Consider the following 20000-nt stretch of genomic DNA (forward strand, 5'->3'; position numbering starts at 1 on the left):
ACACACTTCCAGCGTGAAAATAAAACCAGTCACAACAGTTCACTTCAAAAAAAAAAAAAAAGAACAAAAACATTTTAAAAAAAAAAGGCAAGGAAGCCTTAATGCTAAAGGGGAACAACAGAGGTGGGAGGGAGAGGTTGTTTGGCCACAAGGAGGTGCAGAGGACATGGCACGTTAGATGAGGGGCTTTTTTCTGACCCGCACTTTGTTATGAGAACAACGGATGAAGTCAAAAACAATGAGTCTTTTCTCTCCTATTCTCCTCCCCGTTCTTCACATAACTAGTCCGTTTTTTTTTTTTTTTTTTTTGCATTGGGTGTCCTTCGCCGGGGTTTTTTTCTGCCTTTACCGCCGTTCAGTCCATGTGGGGTTTCTCAACACCACCCTGAAGGGAAGCCGGAGAAGAAGAAGAAGAAGAAGCCCGTTGTTAATAACTAATCAATCACTTGATTAATGCAGCAATCAGAAAATCCAGTCAGGATATCTGTAGGTACAATACGATGGTTACATTTGGATACAGTAGAAATGGGACCAAGCGTCTGTGTTGTGTCCAGGTGGCAGCTAAGGTCAACTTAATGTATAGAGAAACATCTAAACTGCTAACTACTATTATAGGACAACTTTTAACAGCCTCAGGTGATTTCTTTTCAAGACTGGAATCACGCATGAACAGTTCAGTTTCCTGTAAACTCAAAATAAAACTGCAGCTGAAACCGAACTCTGTGGACAAGTTCCTGATTTTTATTTGCAGTGAGCAGCCTTCAAACAAATATGGATTTCAGTCTATATGAAATATGGATTGAGTTATTTTCTCTCAGTTCCTTCTTGTTTTGATGATTTGGCTTTTTCCAAATGTCAGCGGAACATTTTACACAAAGAAAGGTACAAAGTACAGTTTGCTCGCACAAAACTTCCCCTTACTCATTTTATCCATCGCAAAACATTTAAAATATATTCAGAGATAAAGGTCTCAACAGTTTGTGTACTCAGCTCATATTTCAACTTAGATTCTAAAACTACACATCTGACTGTAACTTGGTAAAATAATAAAATAATAAAATGGTGCCATTCAGATCTAAAGTCTGTGTGGTTAATGCTGCCAAACTGATTGTTTCACTGTAACTGGCTTAAACCCAAAATAAAAGAAGAACAAGCCACGCAAAAAAACATTTTGAAAGGGGGAAAAAACAAAAGTCTCATGTTCCTCCTGATCCTGATCCTCATAACTGACCCACTGGAGCGAAAGGGAGAAAAACACAGAACAAAACCACGAGTGCGGACTTGTGCCAACATTCTTCAGGCCTCATCACAAACAAAAACAACAAGTAGCAAATGACCCTCTGGTCGGCCGAGTCCTGACTGGCTCTGTGTCTCGCCACGACTGTGAAAAACAACAGCTCTTAATCTGCTTTCACGCTTTCACTGAGTCAAACTGAGGGAGTGACGGGACTCTTACTTTACAGACAGAATGAGGTGAGGCTTCTGGGCAGAGGCTTAATGAAGACATCAAAGCTGACTTGATGGGATAATTATGAAGTAAAAGGGGGGCGTCCAGTGCTATTTGCGCAACTTTAAGCTCATTTGACAATGTTATCTGCTGTTCTGGTTCAGCTAAATAATTGCAAATAAAGCACGTGCGGTGCAGGGGAGTCTTTTGAAGTCATCATTTTCTGTTTAGCTGCTCAGGCGGAGCGCAGAGGGGTTCAACGTGCACATTTTTGAAGGCTGATACGGATAAATGTGGAGGGAGATTTTGTGTGAAGATGACACAAACTTCCAAATCATCCGAGGAGTCACAGGTGTTTACGCCTCGGCTTTATTCTTAGCAAATTGGAAAAGGCCTCCAGATCAAGATCAGGAACTATTGTGTTACTGCAAAACAATAGACCAAGAGCAGCAGGACTGAAACTGGTTTGGTAGCTGTTTTAAAGGGCAGTATGCCTGAAAGCTGCCAACCTGTACACAACTTCCAGCTAATACATGCAGTGAAATATCAAATACATAATGGATGCTACAAGAGCTGTTGGATAAAGAAACAGCGTCTAGTCATTTCTGTAACTTGCTCACTAAACGCACACTTGACCAGTGTTTTACAGTAAGTGACATGAGACTGATTTTAGGCTACAGCTGGAGTTTGACCCTTTAGTTACAAGATTATATATGTTATGAATGGTTCCAAACTTTACCATGGCAAGTTGGCGTCCAATGTTCCCCACAGTAACACCGCCTGAGAAGAATATGCATGGGAGCCAGGAGCGTACATACAAGAAGTCTGGAGATGTGTACCTGAAAGAGGGAGAGAACAACAACAAAAAACATCTCATGAAATATCATCTTTAATGATGCACATCAGGTGTAGTGACACTGTTCTAAGGTCTGACCTCTGACCTCCCGGGCGGCGAGGTCAAACAATAAAACAGAATTCCCTCCAGAGCTAAACAAGTTATCCTGTAATAAGCAAATTATGTCTCGCCTTTCCCCTCAGGCAAAACTCTAGAATAAGACGCATCAATTCTGACAAGCCGAAAACGCGTCTTAAAGACAAAGCCAGAAAGATCTCTGACAGATCTCTGAGTGGGAAAAACATACAAGACCTGTCATATTGGAAATTATAATTATCAACTCTCACTCCTCCCCCTGCGTTTCTACCTTGTGAAGTCAGCGTGAGCTGCGGCTGCCTTTTGAACCTCCTATCGTGGGCAAAAGTCCCTTTTCTCAGCTGCGTGGTTTTGATGATATGCCGCTGAAGTAGGTAGGATGGGCTGTTAATTGGGTTCCCAGAGATAAGGGGAATACCAAAAATATAACTCAATACTTTTTTGTGTTATCTGCCACATCTTTTTTTGGAATCAGACAGGTGGGAGTACATCCAGTGCTTCCTTCACACCAGGGTGTGACTTACTCTCATAGCTGTATAAAGAACACTTAAACCGAGCAGCAGAGTATTTCTTGGGTGTAATATGAAACCAAAAATTAGTGATGACAAAGCACTCACAGCATCAGTTTTGTTTCCTCAAAAGTGAAACTTTGGAATTGCTGACTTACTGGTAGACTCCGTTGTAGACCAGCAGCTGCGTGATCACAGTAGCTAGGAAGGCGGTGGTGATGCCCAGACCAAAGCCGCTCCTGGACCGGTCGAAGGTCCACCACAGGCCCAAGGACAAGGCTGCCAGCGTTAGGGAGAGCTGCACATTGTTGTCGAAGTCTAGTTTCTGTGTTACGGGCCAGTTAAGGACAAAGTCAAACAGTGTGACGCTAGCATGGGATTAGTTCTTACTCAAATATTTGGATGACCTGCTAGCACCAAGTTCCATCACTTCTTAAGGGTAAGGGGTAAAGAAGGACAAATCTCCTGCTTTAGATCCTGTCCAAACCAGCAATGGAAGGACGACTTTTCCCCCTCATTCTTCGGCCGTGACACACTTAATGACGGACAACAGTAAAATCTATGAGTCTACAACATGAGTTCTTTGTGAAAGGATACAACACTGGCATGGTTGATACCGACGAACACTGCGATGCACCTCATGACGCTGGCCCACTCCCTCTTGAACTTGTGCGGCTCTCCCAGATGGCTGTCGAGGCAGGGGTACAGCAGGCCGACAACAGCTGCAAAAGGGAACAAACAGACCCAAATTACACAAGATAAGCAGAAATTCTGTGAAAAGCCAGAGGGCAAATCCTGTCATAGAGCTGCTGTGTGGGATTATTTGCTGAACATGCGTTTCCATAATTAGTGAATGATTTATACACCTACGGTAAAAACACTTGAAAGCCCTAAACATTATTTTATTTCAATTTTTAAACTTCTTTTTGTTTGACTTTTGGTGTTATTCCTAATTTCTATGTAAAGTCAAACTCTTGACCTACATTTTCTTCTACATGTTGTCAATAAAGTAAAAAACAACTAAAAAGAGGACACTATAGAAAATACCACAGAAACGTATATATCTCTGAAAAAGTTATATTAATTAGAGCTGAAATCGATTCATTATTCAATGAATCGATTAGTTGATTTGACAGAAAAATTATCTGAAACTTATTCAAACTTTTCCAGCAAAAAGAATTTCAGGCTTCTCTTTGTCTTAAGTGTCAGTAAAGGGAATATATTTGGGTTTTGAACTGTTGGTCTAATAGAAGAAGCCAACTTGAACATTTTTCCCTTGGAATTCCCCAGACCAAATATTTATATGCGAAAATAACCACCTGTCCAATTTTTGTGTGATTATTCAATAAAAAAAATTTGTTGTAGTCCTTACAGACACGTTATATAATACACTAATCCTGAATCTAGTTATACTGTCATAATCAATCTTGTATCAAGGAAGATATACCAAACACTTGCTGGTCCCAGCTTTTGAAATGTGACGCCTTGCTTCTTTTCTCTATTTCATTTCACCGTAGACAAGGAAACTAGTGAAGGATAGTTTTGTGTATTTTCTTACATTTTATAAACTGAACAGTTAAAAGTTAAATCAAAAAAGCAGACATAATTGGGATTATAGAGGATAAATACACACCAAAAGTTACAGTAAGTTAACTGTGACCTCAGTAATGAATACCTTAAACAAGTCCCTACATGGCACTGTGAAACATTAATAAAGCAACAGACAGTAAAAACATGAAACTAAACCACCACTTCCATTTGTTTTCTGCCCTGCAGCACATGGTGGGTGGAGCAGACTATATACGCGCTTGTTTTTTTCCCTCCCAACTTCCTGGTTCCTGGCCTTGAAAGTACCTCCCACTCAGCTCACCCGTTATGACACCGGCCAATGAGCGCGCAGCTCACCTCGTGTCCGGCTGTTGCGACCAATCAGAGCACGAGAATCGCTACCATCTGTGCAAAGTCAGTTTTTTTTTTTCATAACTGACTGCCAGACAAAACCATCAAGTCTAGTGCAGCACAAGAGAGGAAGGTTTATATAATAGCCAACAAAAACAAAGCCGAATGATGATTCATTACCACATGATCATACAGCAGCTGGGTTCAGTGGCAGTTATAGAGAGGTATCGTTTTCCTGCCTTATATAGTTTAAAATGGCACTTTTCTATTGCCTCTTATGGCGTGTGATGCAATAAACCACTCAGAGGTGATTATCAAACTTTTACCGACTATAAATGATTGGTAAATTTGATTTTAATGGCTTTATTTGTCATTATAAATGTCTCTTTATAAGGAAAAAGCTGGTGCACTTTAACCCCTCCCCTTCCCACATTCCTTTGTCCCAAACTTAGCAACAAACTACTGATAACCTTGGTCAAACTGCTCTCCAAAACTATTTATAACACACTAATAAACTTTATTTATCCCAGCCACCACTGCTGTCTACTCACCGGCTCCTGTGCCGCAGCAAGGCGGGATCCACCAGGCAGACGAAAACAAAGTTGTCATCACCTCCTCGGGAAACAGGGTGACATTTCTTTGTATCTGCAGCAAGTTGAGCACCAGGGCGAGGAACACTCCCACCGTGAAGAGGACGAGACCCCGGCGGATCAGGTTGGCCGTCCGGACGTCGTGCAGCGAGCCGTAGGCATTGCTGAGCACCGAGGTGATGATGGACATCATTTCTTCAGCTTTGGATGCTAACCAGTTTGCTCCAGATGATGAGTGCTTAGTTTCTACCCTTGATGCACAGGAGCAGCTCCAGCAGTGGTCCTCTAGTCTGGGCATTTGGCACTTTAGGGCTGAGGGAGAAGGAAATACCACTGTCATGACTTTAGATACATATTTGTAACAAAGAGACACATGTAGCTCACAAGTGTAAAGATGCGTTGCTGAATGAGAGATGAACAGTTATGTTTTCCGGATTCTGCTAAAACTAAGTTAGACTACAGCGAGAAAAGGCTGCGATGATCGCTCCATACCTTGATCTCCAGACGTCTTCAGTGTCTGCTCCAAACAGAAACCAGCTCTCGTGTTCATTCGCGCCGCGGAAATGATTAAGCCGGGACCCCCTCCTTGTTTTCCTGCTCTTTACAACAAGGACTGCAATCACGTTGTTTGTTCACATCATCTTTAGCAGACGCACACAGAGAGAAAAAAACACACAGTGCTGCTCCATTCCACAGCACAGAGCTCATACCAGGGACAAGAGCTTCCTCTGCAGAAAACAATCACAGCTGTGTCGGGTGAGAATCGGCAGCCAATCAGAGCGCGGCGGCTGATATGACGTGACGCCACCCCACCGCCCCCTCGTCCGGGACAGACGCACAAACCAGGAGGCAGGAGAGCTGAAGTGAAAGTGGAAACAGACAGCTACTTTACATGGCAGTAAAACATATGTAACTCTTAGTTAGTGCAAGGAAACAGCATTCAACAAGATCAAAATGGGTTATTATTAGAGCAAAATTGGAAATGTAGTTGCAAAAAATACAATAAAAGTAGCCCAAAATGTCATTGTGAATGCAGAACTGAAATCCACAGTTGCAATATGTATCCATTATAATTGTTTTCTAAGAAGAAAGATGTGTTTACCAGGCTAATATCAGAACTTGAGCTTGATCCTTATTGGATAAACAGTTCAACTTTTACAGATCTTCCTCTCTTAGTATTCCAGCAGACTACTTTTTCATAAACTAACCCCAGTTAAACAGGACCTTTATTTATATATATATAACAAAACGCTGCATATATATATATATATATATATATATATATATATGCAGCATTTGAGAAATGAGGTTAGTGGCACAACTTTTTTTCTGATGTTTGTGAGAAGTTGTTGAACTTCTGGTCAGGATAGAGGAGGTGTGTCTCACAAGAAGGAGTGTGCAGGGATGGTATGTAGGGCCCCTGCACGTATGCCAATGATTATGTGAATGGGAAAAAGGTTCATTGCCCGCTTGACATAGTCTTTCAAGGACCGACAACAACATGGAAACATGTTTTACAAGAACCTGTGTGACCCAGCCAGGCGTCTATAGGGCAGTGACATAACAATCTTCCACGCATTCCATACGTGCAGCAAAAAGCATGTATATATAGGTGCATGTTTTCTCATCCTCTGTGCCTTAGGACATGCACAGGGAACAGTACCCATATATTTGACAGTGAAACACACCAACACACATGCAGGTGAAGACTCACTGCTGCAACTTTTTAAAATAAAATGATACTACAATATTTCTCCACAGCGATTAACAAACATTTCTATCATTTTAACTTAACTGTCAAAAAGTCCCAAACTAAATCATATTTACTTAATTTCAGCTGCTGGCACTTTGTAGAGAGCAATACCATGGGTGAATCATCTTTTTCATGCAAATTGGCTTGCAAAATTGAGCAATGCTCCATGACCTACAGCAAATTTGGTAAACAAAACCAGAGAGCGTATCAATCAGATACCATTTCTTTTCAATTAAGTTTAATTAAAATCCTTTTTTTGGTGTAATTAACTGTGCTGCCGATGTCTCAGGGTATTGTATTCATTTTTTGTTTTTGCAATTATGTGGTGCTAAAATGCAGAACTACGCAACGTGGTGACTGATTTCTGGTTGTCACCCAGTATTCAGCTTCAAAGCCTTAACTCAACTGCTGAATTTATCTCTTCTTTTTATGGCTGATTTGATGTGCCATGTGGAGGAAAATGATGCTCCAATTACTGCGAATATTGGTAAAGCACCCAATAACTATATTTATGAAAACAGACATGGAAACATTGCAGGAACATCAGAGACTTTTTTGCCACATGGCTCTAGGGCTAGCAATGTCGGTCTGTCGGTCCACCAGTTTAGTCCAGACTGAAATATCTCAACAACTGTTTGAAGGATCAAGGCTACTACTTTCTATGGTGATTCTCTGACACTAATCCAGTAGCACAAAACTTTGTACAGATGTTCATGCTTTGTAATCACTTTCGTGATGGCTTTCACCATGGGGTTATGTTTGTGGTTCTGAGTAAAAGTGTGATGACAACTTTAGCACTGCTGTAAGATTTGGCACAAGCATTCTGTTCCATCTAGCGCCATCATCAGGTCAAAATGTCAATTTATCCAGTACTCTGGTTTATGGCTTTGTCCCATCAGCCTTAGCTGTACTTTGTAGTTAGTGCTAATTAGCAAATATTAGCATGTTAACATGCTAAATTAAGATGGTGAACATGGTAAGTATTATTTCTGCTTAGCAGGAATGTTAGCATTGTGAGCATCATAGCATGCTGATGTTTGCTAATTAGCACTAATCAACTCAAAGCACTGCTGTGTATAAGCACAGACTCACAGAGCTACTAGCATGGCTGTAGTCTTATTGTACCTACAAACACTGATGGCAAATGTAGTGGAGGTGAAGCTACTTTATTCTATTGACTTTCATATTATAAGTCACTAACCATATCGTCACACAATTGAATAGATAAAGCAGCTTTGTTAGTTCCGCTAAAGCAGTTTCGGAATGAGTTTTTGAATGTAAGTATTACATATGGGTGTATAAATCATCTTATAAGTTACAGTTTCCAGGCAACACATTCAAATTGACCAAGTTTAAATTGGTTCCACTTGAATTGAATGAGAAAATGCCATTTCTAAAATGGCAGTGATAACTGAATGGTTAAATATAAATGTCACAGTTGCCCTCCATTGGAGCTGTTTCACCATTTTGTACTAAATAAGTCAAGCATGAAAGTATATTGAGGGTTGAAAAGTTTGCATTTGTCCTCCCGTCACATTTCTGAGTGCTTAGTGTTGTGTTGGTGTATGCAGAGGGTTTGAACAAATACAGCATGTCTTACAGGATGAGAAGACTGCCAAAGAAGAAATTACTATCAGAACAGGTTTCTTTTTCTTCTTCACTCATTTCATAGCTTTTCTTAAAATATGCTTGGATGTAATGGCATAGATCCTCACTCATGACCTCTATACAAACACGCTGTCGTGGTCCTGAAATGACATTCAGAGACATTCACTTTGCTGCAACCCATAGATAATGACATCAGTCATATTTACTCCTAATTTCAGCGGACCATGTGGTTAACACAGATAAATCGCCACAGTCTAACAGTCTCACAAAGGGGAGAAAGGAGGTCAGAAAGAGAAGGGTGCACCTACAGGGAGCTCCCCAAGGCCCCAAACTACTACACCATCCCATTAATCCAACAATAGTATTCTTCTCTGCCCCAGGACAAAATGAGTATGTTGAAGGCTCGTCTCTGGGAAGGAGCGTGTGTATGTTTCCCAAATGAATAAGTTTCTCTCTATGTAATTCTTGGCAATCCAGGTGCCTGAGGATAAAAGCCTACAGCAGTGAGTGTGTGTATGTGTGGGTGCCAGTGTGTAGATCTCTGTCTTTGCTTTACTGTTTATATGTGTACGTGGTAATCTACAGAGAAAAAAATCTGTTTGCTGGATACGCGTGACCTGAGAGGACTTCCACACACGACATGTTAAATATCTTATTATATTAACAAAAGAAGGCAAAAAAGGTTGATGGTGAAAAATATGACACCACTATGGAAATTTAGATTGCTTCTAGTGCTTCTACTGACAGTAACATGCGCATTAATGTGGAAGCTTAAATCACAAGTTGTATGTTAGCTAATGCAGGGCTATAATAACCATGAAAATGACTCGGCATATAGCAAATAGCTCCTAGCAACCAGCAGTGCTGGCGCTGGCGTCGAGGAGGTCTCAGCCACATCAGAAGATAAAGCAGGATGCTTCGACACTTCAAATGAATAGCAGATCAAGCGTGTCATAGATTATGCTGTTAGACTGGGAGGGATTGAATTATAGCTAAAGGAAAAGCCTGCTGGAACAGCTGGTAAATTGATCTATCAAACTCGAGCTTGACAATTTTGTTCCTCAATCCTGTATGAAATTATGAAGGGAAACATCCTAATCCATCCTCTCGGATAGTTGATTAAGATGAAAACGGTTTTGGCTTCATCCCGTGTATTCCTTCTAGTTCAGGTGTCAAAAATCATTGCATGCATTCCTCAGTAAGTGCCAAGATACTGCACATTTAGAGAGCATTGAAACTGTGTAACCCATTAATAAGGATGATATTTTCATGTAAATCCACCATAGTTAACTGTAGCATCCATCCCTTTTTATCACTAGATTAATAATCCACAGTTTGATCAAAATTCTCCAGCCCTATTTTCCTCCTTTTCTTTCTTTCCATTGCTTCAATGCTTTCTGGGCACTCTTCTCAACACACACACACACACACACAACCTTTTCAGTAGCTCCCTCTCCCTCTCACTGTGCCATGGAAGATGAAAGGGGATTCTGGGGTATAGAGTGTATCAAGCAGCTTAACAAAGGATACCATAAAGGCCCTGACTCTACAGCCCGAGGGCGTGGCACCAGGATGCAATCTCCCAGCCCCTTTGTTCTTTAGCGCTCAGCTCCAAAATTGTTTCAGAGCAGCTCACCTTTTTCTATAGCCAGATCCTACACCCTTTTCTGTACCACATGCTTATTTTCTGGGTGTATTATGCCAAAACAGAAAGAATATGTGGGTTTTAAGGGATGATAAACAGATCCTGAACCGGAGCTACAAGACAAACAAACTGCGGTTTCCAGAGAATAAACATTTTTATATTTCAGAGACAGTGACCTGGATTTGATGTGGTTGTTTCAGGGAATAGTTTGACATTCGGAGAAATTCGTCTTTCTTGCCAAAAGTTGGAAAAGAAAGTCAATGCCACTCTCATGGCTGTATGGTAAATTTGTAGCTGCAATCAGCAGGTTAGCTTAGCTTAGCTTATTTTAGCACAGAGGCAGGAAACAGGACAAAACAGCCAGTCTGACCTTTATTTAATCGTCATTTTTACACTTTGGCTTTTTGTACAGATAAAATAAATGAGGTATTAATTAGTGAGCATTACAGGGTCTGAGATTTTATTACCTTTGGACTAAGTTAGCTGTTTCACCCTGTTTCTAATTTACAGATGGCTACAGCTTCATATTTACAGTGGAGACATGTGAGTGGTATCAATCTTTTCATCTAATTCTCACCAAGCAAGCGAATTAGCCTGTTTCCAGAAATGTCAAACTACTCCTTTAAGTTGGTATATAACCTTCAGTATTAGTCTATTGTGATAAACTACACTATCCTCTGCTCTTATCAGCTGTGAGCTTCCCACTGTTAAGCTCATTGCTGCTGTTGACCTTTTAATAGCCATTTCACCATAAAGGAAAAGACTTCAATTTGTTATCTTTCAAGGTGAAAAGGTGATGTCTACAGGGCAAATGGTGGCAGTATTTCTAATTATTTTACCATTTTAGTGCAGTTTAGTAAACAGAGTTTGTGAGTCAACAGCACAAACTAAAAAACTCATAACTTATAATGCTGAATTAACACCCTCTGACAATCTTACGAAAACGGAACATTATTATCTTTACAAAAGTACCATTTTGTCGTAGGCCATGTATGTGACTGCTCTAGATTGCAGCATACTGTAGGTGTCTGTAATACTGCAGCCCCGTGCCTGTATATGTGGCATGTTTACACAAAAGCTCTGCTCAAGTCAGCCACACTCAAAGTGCCCATGAACAGCACAGTTCCAACAGCCAATGAGCATCCTAAATGATCTCAGGTGTCATTTTCGACCAATCACTGCTGCTCCCTCTGTGAGTACATTTGTGTTTCTGTGTGAGAGAAAGAGATACTAAGAGGGAGAATGACACATAGTAAGAGCAAAAGACAGATCTTATGTAAAGTTGAACAATGATCTTAAAATACAGCTCATGTTTTTTTTTACTGTACACTGGTGTTTGATTTGGTAAATCTTCTCACCAAGCTGAACTGCACAGAGACAGAATTTAATGATGATGTAATCCACAGACAAATCCTGGAGCTGTTTTACAGACAGTGAATAATAAGACAGCTCACGATGACAGCACCCATCCATGGTGATTTCACTGGGGTTTGGGCAGATGACTAATAGCTAATGAAACTCATTCAGCTGAAATGTCTTCAACGAAAAAATCTGTCAGTCATTAATTCCACAATTCCAGAAAGGGTTACGTATTAGCAACATTAAATCAAGGGGCACAAATTTTGTTGATATTGACTTTGCTGTCCAAAATGAATGCAATAGCATAATTTAAATAAATTCACTTCAAAGAAATAGTACATTTGGTAATATATGGTAATTTGAGTTCTTGCACAGAGTTAGTAGAGAAAATTGACACCGCTCTCACATGCGTACACTGCAGATGGTTAGGTTAAGTTAGCATAAAGACTGGAAACAAAATCTGCCTACTAGCACCTCTAAAACGCACATTTTAACCTGTACATAAGCTAGCCAGCTGCTGGCTCTACCTACATTACATCAAACTTTCTCTGCCGCTGAACGTGGTTTCTAGTCAGACAAAGAGTCAGCAAGGGTGAATGTTGCTGAACTTGCAAAGTTTCACCTAGACTGGTAAGCTAACAGCTGTTAATGCTAACGTTGGCTATGTAGAAATAGCAAAATTTAAAAATAGCTCCTTTAAATTCAACAAGATGTAGTGTATTAATAAGTTAACCTTACTGGCGCTGGTACTTTTGACCTGAGGTATGCTAGCTGTTTCCCCCCGTTTCCAGTCTTTGTGCTAAGTTAAGATAACTTGGCTGTGAGCAGTATTTATCATCTAATGTAACTCTCTGCCATAAAGTGAATAAACATATTCCCCAAAATGTCAAAGTATTCCTTTACCGGTCCAAAGTTAAAACAATACCATTGCGACACATCATTGTACAGCTCAGTTTTCTTTTTAAAAAAATGTTTCAAATCCCCTGTTGAAGTTTTTTTGCACATTATAAAGAATGAACATGACGTATTTACAGCCGTTGTATTCAGCTCTCCTCACATTTAAAGATAATTGCTTTTGATCACACCACCTTCACCTGAGGCAACCTGCTTCCTAAGCTGACTCTTGCTGTAGCTTAATGTTTAACATAGTGTGGCCTCATATCAGGGGAAGTGCTGAAAATCCAGTTGCCAAAGATACTTAGTGTGGGAAAGCAGTGTGTAAAAGTTCAAAAATTAACTCACCTTGTATTTATCGTTATCGTTATTGACAGAAAAGTCCACATTCTATAGAAATGGAATAGAATACCTGCAAAGTTTGGAACAAGTTTGTATTTCAACCAAAGGTGAAACACAAATGAAACTTGTGCAAGTTGTAGAGTATACAAAATAGTTTAAACATTTCCTAATATATTTTTTTTAATACTCACACGAAAAATAAAATAACAGTTCACACCAATAAATGACCTCAAACAGACAAAAGTTGATTACGTCACATTGAACACCCAGAGACTCACATCATGTGATCATGACAGTCACTGGACTGGCTGGAGGTTTAAACAGTGTTGTCCCGTACAACTGTCCTACCATTGTCCTTGCTGGCCTGCCCTGCACTTGTCACAGATGAAGCCTTGATGCATTGTAAGCATGTGATTTTCTTTTGTTTTAAATTGTTTCCTCAGCCTTGCATCACAGCATCGCTTTTCAAGCTACATCCACACTTGGGAGCAGATTTTGAAGACCTAATTGCTAACTCAGCTATCGAAGAGATCTGCTCAAAGATTGTATTAAATGAGTGTTATTCTCATTTGTAGAGGAGAATGTCAGCTCAAAATGGGGCTGCTGTTTTTTTCTCAGATTGCTTATAATTAAACATAACAAACATAAGTCCTATGAAAAATAAATAGCATGACAGAACACACAGCATAATGAATACTGCCATCATTTGTTGAAATGTCCTCTTTCAGGGGTTCAACGTGTAATAAAAGCTGTTAATGTAATAATCTGCTTGCTAATATGACATGGTATCATTATACCAGTGATTATACTGATCGCTGGGTATTAGATTCAGCTATTACTATCTCAATTCTTTGAAGTAACTTTATTATTAACCGGTATTATTAGGCCATATTCATTTCAAAACACCATCCGACCACCATCCATCATCTCCTTATGAAGCCATGATATGATTCATGAATGACTTTATCTAGGAATTTACTGCATATATACAGTAGATTATAATAAATGTTTAACTTATTTAGAGAAACTTTTTTATTACACTTTGAACAGTTATGTTATCACTGTTATGTTTCTTATCCATACGTACATGTTGTTATTGTACTATTTTTTTTTCACTGATAAAGGGTGGCAGTTATTGCAAGGTCACTATTGGACAGAGGCAGACAGCTTGTATGACTGATCCATATCTCTGATAAAATAGAATAGTGGTAGTGCTGGAGCCTGTGTGACTTTATCTGTGAGATAAAAGAAACAAAAACAAGACTTTATATGGAAATATGATTACACAACCCTGTGGCATTTTAAGGTAGAGTTTTATCAAGTTATGTTTTTTTTTTTTTTTTCCAGTCATGAAAAACTGTTTGAAGCCTCTAAATGCAGTAGTACAGTACCCACCCAGTGGTGTGTGAGGGTAAAGCACAGCGTTGACATGCTGCACAAGAATCACCAGCAGATGGCAGCCACATAACAGCCAACAGAGGACTAATGATTTTGAATTGTCCCTCTTTCTCTCCTATATCCTTTCAGTATTCTTCCACATACTCGATAGAGTCTTAGGCTATATCATTGCATGTTTACACCTGTTTCAGACCTGGGAAGAGGTGAGAAAAAAACAGCTGCACTCACTGGAATATCAGGTGACACACTCCTCATCATTTCCATCACAGATGTAAGAGTGTGTTGCTATGGCACCAAAGCAAAAACACATGTCCAGTTTTAGTTTGGCCGAGACATTTATAAAAGAAAATTAAAAAACCCCTTTATGGTAATTTGAATTTTGACAACAAGCTGCAAACTTTCTGAGACTCACAGACATCTAATACGCAAGCTAATTAAACATTTGTGTGCTCGCTGTTGTACCATAAATTGGAAAGTAGAGAGACGAAAAATGGCACTTAGGGACATTCATTGTCCAAAGGTTGTTTATTTCAGTCTAAGCAGCAGACATTTTCAATTTTGAGCTGAGATCTCTCTCGGCTCATTTTGCCAGCAGGGACCACGGAGGCGACAGACGTATTTGTTGATAACACCTGGTGGCCAGAGGGGTCAGAGAGAAGTGACTCTCCATTCCAGTGCTGGCTCCGGAGTGTATTTTACCTGTGAATGAATTTCAGGGATAACATGTTTTAAAGGTACACTGGAAAGTGTGTAAAGTGTAATCTTTTCCTTATATATTGATTTAATTGATACAAGTTTCTGTCACATCATGAACAATGTTTTGTATTATTTACTCAATGTGCCACATTGGAAAATGAGATGTGTCCTCATTTCCTGTTGGAGCTATGCAACCACAACTGTGCTGCTGTTTGCTGGGCAGATAAATTGTTTTCTACTTAGTCTGCCATTATCATCCCTTTATAGGTAATTGTTCCTCTTAGATCTATTACAGTTGGCGGTTTACAGAACACTTTTAAATCATGAAACAAGCGAAATGCTAATGGGCGCCGGCTATCCAATAATTGCAGGCAATTATTACAAAAGTTCTCTTGTCATCTAATTGCAGATAATGAAATCATGAGATTGTGAAACAAGGATGGTAATTTCGGTGAATATACATATCAAAAACCCTACTTTGACTGTCAAGTAGGTCTGCTTGACGTCACTATACTTTGAGTTGGAAAATATCCCATCTGAACATGGCCAGACTGTAATACTGATCAACTGAATATCACCGGTAAGCACCTAAAATGTGAAGTATTTTGTACTTTTTTGTCACCTCTTACATAAATCCTCACAATGTCTTTTTGAATTGATTAACATTTTCACGCTGTGCGATAAATGGAACGTTTCATAACCTGGAGCCTCACATTGCCCCACTGTAACGAGACTCTGAATGGGGCATGACTTTCATCAGTGCCTGAGTGCTTGTGAGTCAAACCGAGGAGAATCTCCTTTAGTTGGTTAAGTGCTGAGGGTGGAAGTGGATCCAGCAAGTCAAACAGAGCCTCAGATGTGTGACATTTGACACCCACTTGAGACATGTGAATGCATATGAGGAGAAATGTACCAGCCATAGGATCAGAGGGTAGTTACATTATGTGTGTGAGCAGTGTGTCCTCAATCATCCTGAGCGAACAGAAAAGGAATCAGATCCACATATGGCTGTAGATTTTTGCAAAGTCCTTGAGACAGAAGAATGATATTGGTTTAATAGATTAAAAAGGAATAAAGACGATTATGTACTTTAATCAACTTAGAGGTTATTAACAGATCGGGGAGATTAAATGTGTTAAAGAACAGTCATTGGAAAATTGAAAATAAAGTCCTGCGGGATTCTCATGCTCTGCTAATTAAAACTGGAGCCCTTCAGTCGGAGCTTTCACAATAATACTTTTACGATTCGCCAGAATGTTTCATCCTACATTTCAATTGAGTTGCTTCAAAGCGAGCCTGGCACTGTTTTGAGAGTTGAGTGTGCATCAGTGCCAAGGAGGTCAGCTCCGGCAGGATGCAAACTGTTAATTTCATAAACACTCTCCCTGAATTAAGTGCTCTTCCATTCAGGAGTTATATGCCTATCAAAGAACGTGTGATCATGTTGTAATGAGACAAGGTCAGTTTGCACGGCAGGGATGTGATTAGCAAATCTGTTCATTGTCAACCTAATGACATTCAAATTGGCCTCTGTATTCACATAACTAAACGAGAACCTACCTTACACTTTCATTACTTTTGTCACCATTTTCAGTGTCTATGAATCATAACCTAAACTGATTGTTAAAGGATGTGTGTGTCCAGGTGTTTTGTATGAATACATTTACATAATGTAGTAAACTCTTTAGGCTATCTTTAGGCTGACCTGATTATGACAGCTATTCATGATAGTGTGACTGGAGCCACATTAAAGCCTGCACACACTCATAGCTCACCCACACAGGTGTTTTCACTTATGCTGCCTAATTAGACCTCTGGTGACAACTGTGTGTGCAGGCACAGGTCCCTCGCTGTCTCACTGTGTTGTTGCAGTGGTTAGAGCGGGACATTTAACACTGTTAACATTGTTATTAGTTAAATCGAAGGTGGCATCACATAATTATAGATAAGCATAAGCAGAGATCTAATCAGTCACAATAATGTTGCATTCAATGTCAGCAGAAAACCATCCCGTTATTCCAACGCGAGTGTTCATGCTTGTAGTAGTTACGTAATCAAAATAGTAAAGTAGAAGTAGACTAAATTAGCTACTTTTGCTAATAATAGTCATGTAACACGACACCCATCTGTCAGCAATGATACAAAATGACTGTGACTCATAAGTGTCTGAAAAGGTGTAAGCTGCCACACCTTTGGCAGGTGCAAGACAACTAACAGGAGAGTAAAGGGAGATGTCAGTGAAGCCCAAGGCCACACAGTTCTGAGAGGACGGGTGGAAATGTAGGTCCACACATATATAGTAGTTTCTTGCACAGATAAATATTTTAGTAGTCCTTACAAGGATGAAATGAGGATAAGACAAGAAAGGGAAGAATAGAACAACAGGAACATTAAGACTAAAGGAAAAAAGCAAGCTTTTAAATAAGTCAGTTTTTCTTCATACACAAACTATAAGCATCAGGGAGTTGACATTTGTGCCTGAAATTCCCAAAGGGCAAAACCAGGTTAAAACGTGAGAGTTCATGTGAAAGAATCCTTTTCATCTCACCATTCGGACTTGCATGATTATGTGTTCAGGATGTAAGACACCACACTCCTCAGATGAAACACTTGAAAGCATCGCCTCAGCCAATAATAAGCGTCTATACGTTGCCCCCTGCGTCTAATATCACCCTGAACCTCGAAAATCAAGATGCTTACAAATGAGACCTGAGAATTCAGTCCAGGCTCATCGGTCATCCAGTGTTTGTCCTTATAGGACTGGAGGTGTAGTCCTTTTTCCCCTGGTGAGCCAGCCAACCCTGACACACTCACACACACACACACTCACACAAACACACACACACACACACACACACGCCGCTGCACAGTCACTGGCAGGTGCAGAAATATTCTACTTTTGATCTTTCCACAGAGTGACTCGCTATGATTATCTCAGGCTCACTGCCTTTGATTCATTTGCTGCTACATTGTGGAATCCGTCTATTTTAGTCCATCTATTGGATGATTTTTTTTGTGTGTGTTTTGTAGTGGGCGCAGATTGCACAGTATGCCAGCATTAAAGAAAAACACATTTACAATCTGTCACGCAAAGAAATATATAGTGGGAATTTAAAAAAGCCATTCATTTAGGCATTTGTGATCAATGTTGTGTTGAGTGGGTGTGTGTAAGGGTAGTTAACTTTTCAAAACAAAAAAAAAACCGTCCATACTAAAAAAGTTTGTAGGGAGCATCCAAGCCAATCAGAGCCTGGTGATGCAACTGATCTGCATATGTGGACTTGGGTTGCAAATTCATTCAACAATCATGGTCAAAAGATAGTCATTTGCAAAACATCATGAAGAATTTTCCTGAGCCACAGAACATGTGAATCAATGAAAACTGAAAAACTATATGGCAATCGATATGTTTTTATTGAATGTGGTGACCGAGAGGCAGAGAGAGAGGTGAGAACGCCTCCCCTGAGTTTGCTCACACAGAAAGAGCAGAATGTGTCTTTTTTGGCATCTGAATCCGGTGCAAAGCAAATAGACATTTGGATGACGACTGTGGTTGATTTTTTTTTTTGGAAGATGTGAAGAGGCTGTCAGAACCGAACAGAGCCAAAGCCGTAGAGGAGGCACCTCGCTGGTCTCTGCTTCTTTGTGGGATGTTTGTGTTTTGCCCCTGAGTCAGAGAAGCACAGAAGCTGCAACGCCACACGGATGGGATTTCTATCCTCAGCGCCTCCAGAGTTTAAACACAGACCTACAGTACACAATTATAAACACATCCTGCCAAGTTACTTTGTCAAGCAAAGTTAAAACTATTATAATATTTAAATCCGGAACTATATATTCTGTAACAACACACACACCTGATTGTAGACTATTTTTATTTACTGTTCATTAATTTGTTCAGTCAAGAGAATAATTAAAAAAAAAAAAAACTTTTGTGAAAATATAACAAGCCAGAGTAAAATCCAAAATATAAATAACACTTCATTATAGATGTGAGTCTGCCATATCATTATTACTAGCCTGTGGTGACGATCAATAATTGCCCTGCAGTTAATCACATCAAACGGCCTCATTAGAACTGACACAGATATTGGCTTCGCTCATGGAGTGAATCTCCCTGCATCTTCAGTCTCCTGGGTCCTGCATTTTATTTTTATTTTTTTTTTGGAAGAATGGAAAAATCTTGACAGATGTTGGTTTATATTCTACCATAATGCTTTGTCTATGTTTTGTTTTTGTGCACAGGATTACTTAAACTGAAAAAGTGGATTTTTTTTTTGCTGTTTTTCATTTGTGAAGTGTGAAATTGACAGAGAATAGAGTATAATTTGAACCATTCCAGTTGTAGAGTTTGTAAGGAAGTTGTCAGAGGTATCCGGTATTTTCATCTTCAAATCTTTTCTTATGTTGCTCTGCTCACTGTGCGTAAACCATTTGCAGTGAGGAAAGAAAAAGCCTCTTTTGCCGAATGAAAGACTCTAATACTCGCCATGAATACTTTCCATGTTTGTCTTTATACCTGTGAATGAAGAATGAAGAAATTCTGCTACTTTCAGGGTCTGTGATGTTTTTTTCTAACGAATTCCAGTATGAAATGGCCAGACATTGCCAGATGTTAACCAGAGAACTGTAATAGTATTTCAGATTGTGCCATCAAACATTTATTGGTTTATTTTTTTATATATATAAAATTAATGAGAGGAAAGTAAAATTCAATTTCTTCGTGGAGAGTTTGTTTGTTTGGGCTTTATTCTGAACAAAGGATTCATCTTTTAAAATACATCTTCCATAAATGACTTCATGTCCCTTTCCATCCTTTTCTGTTCTTATTTTTTAACAAACCACTTCACCACAACACTACACATAACCATATAAGGAACATAGTAACATTTGGTATATTTACTGTCACACAAAAAACACACTTCTATT

At 39.5% G+C, this 20000-nt stretch overlaps 1 protein-coding gene and 1 long non-coding RNA gene across 3 annotated transcripts in view; one reads left to right on the forward strand and one right to left on the reverse strand.

Moving 5' to 3' along the window:
* insig1 (insulin induced gene 1) overlaps positions 1-6114 on the reverse strand; it is a 6360-nt gene extending 246 nt beyond the window's left edge. Inside the window, exons 1-6 of one of the 2 annotated variants that reach the window (XM_023420002.2) lie at positions 5869-6114; positions 5338-5709; positions 3485-3609; positions 3046-3212; positions 2187-2286; positions 1-385 (exon numbers count right to left, since the gene is read on the reverse strand). The exon at positions 1-385 is cut by the window's left edge and continues 246 nt beyond it. In XM_023420002.2, the coding sequence (XP_023275770.1) occupies positions 356-385; positions 2187-2286; positions 3046-3212; positions 3485-3609; positions 5338-5709; positions 5869-5926 (852 nt within the window). In that variant the 5' untranslated portion in view covers positions 5927-6114 and the 3' untranslated portion in view covers positions 1-355. The remainder of the gene's footprint in view (positions 386-2186; positions 2287-3045; positions 3213-3484; positions 3610-5337; positions 5710-5868) is intronic. The other variant, XM_023420003.2, reaches the window with a different exon arrangement.
* On the forward strand, positions 4624-7923 carry LOC147818352 (uncharacterized). Its single transcript, XR_015438043.1, has 2 exons — positions 4624-5093; positions 5317-7923. It is a non-coding gene; the product is annotated as an uncharacterized LOC147818352 (long non-coding RNA).
* The last annotated feature ends 12077 nt before the right edge of the window (positions 7924-20000 follow it).

Source organism: Seriola lalandi, unplaced genomic scaffold (assembly GCF_002814215.2).
Source record: "Seriola lalandi dorsalis isolate HSWRI2012SDOR001 ecotype SW California unplaced genomic scaffold, Sedor1 jcf7180002054616, whole genome shotgun sequence".
Classification (NCBI taxonomy): Eukaryota; Metazoa; Chordata; class Actinopteri; order Carangiformes; family Carangidae; genus Seriola; species Seriola lalandi.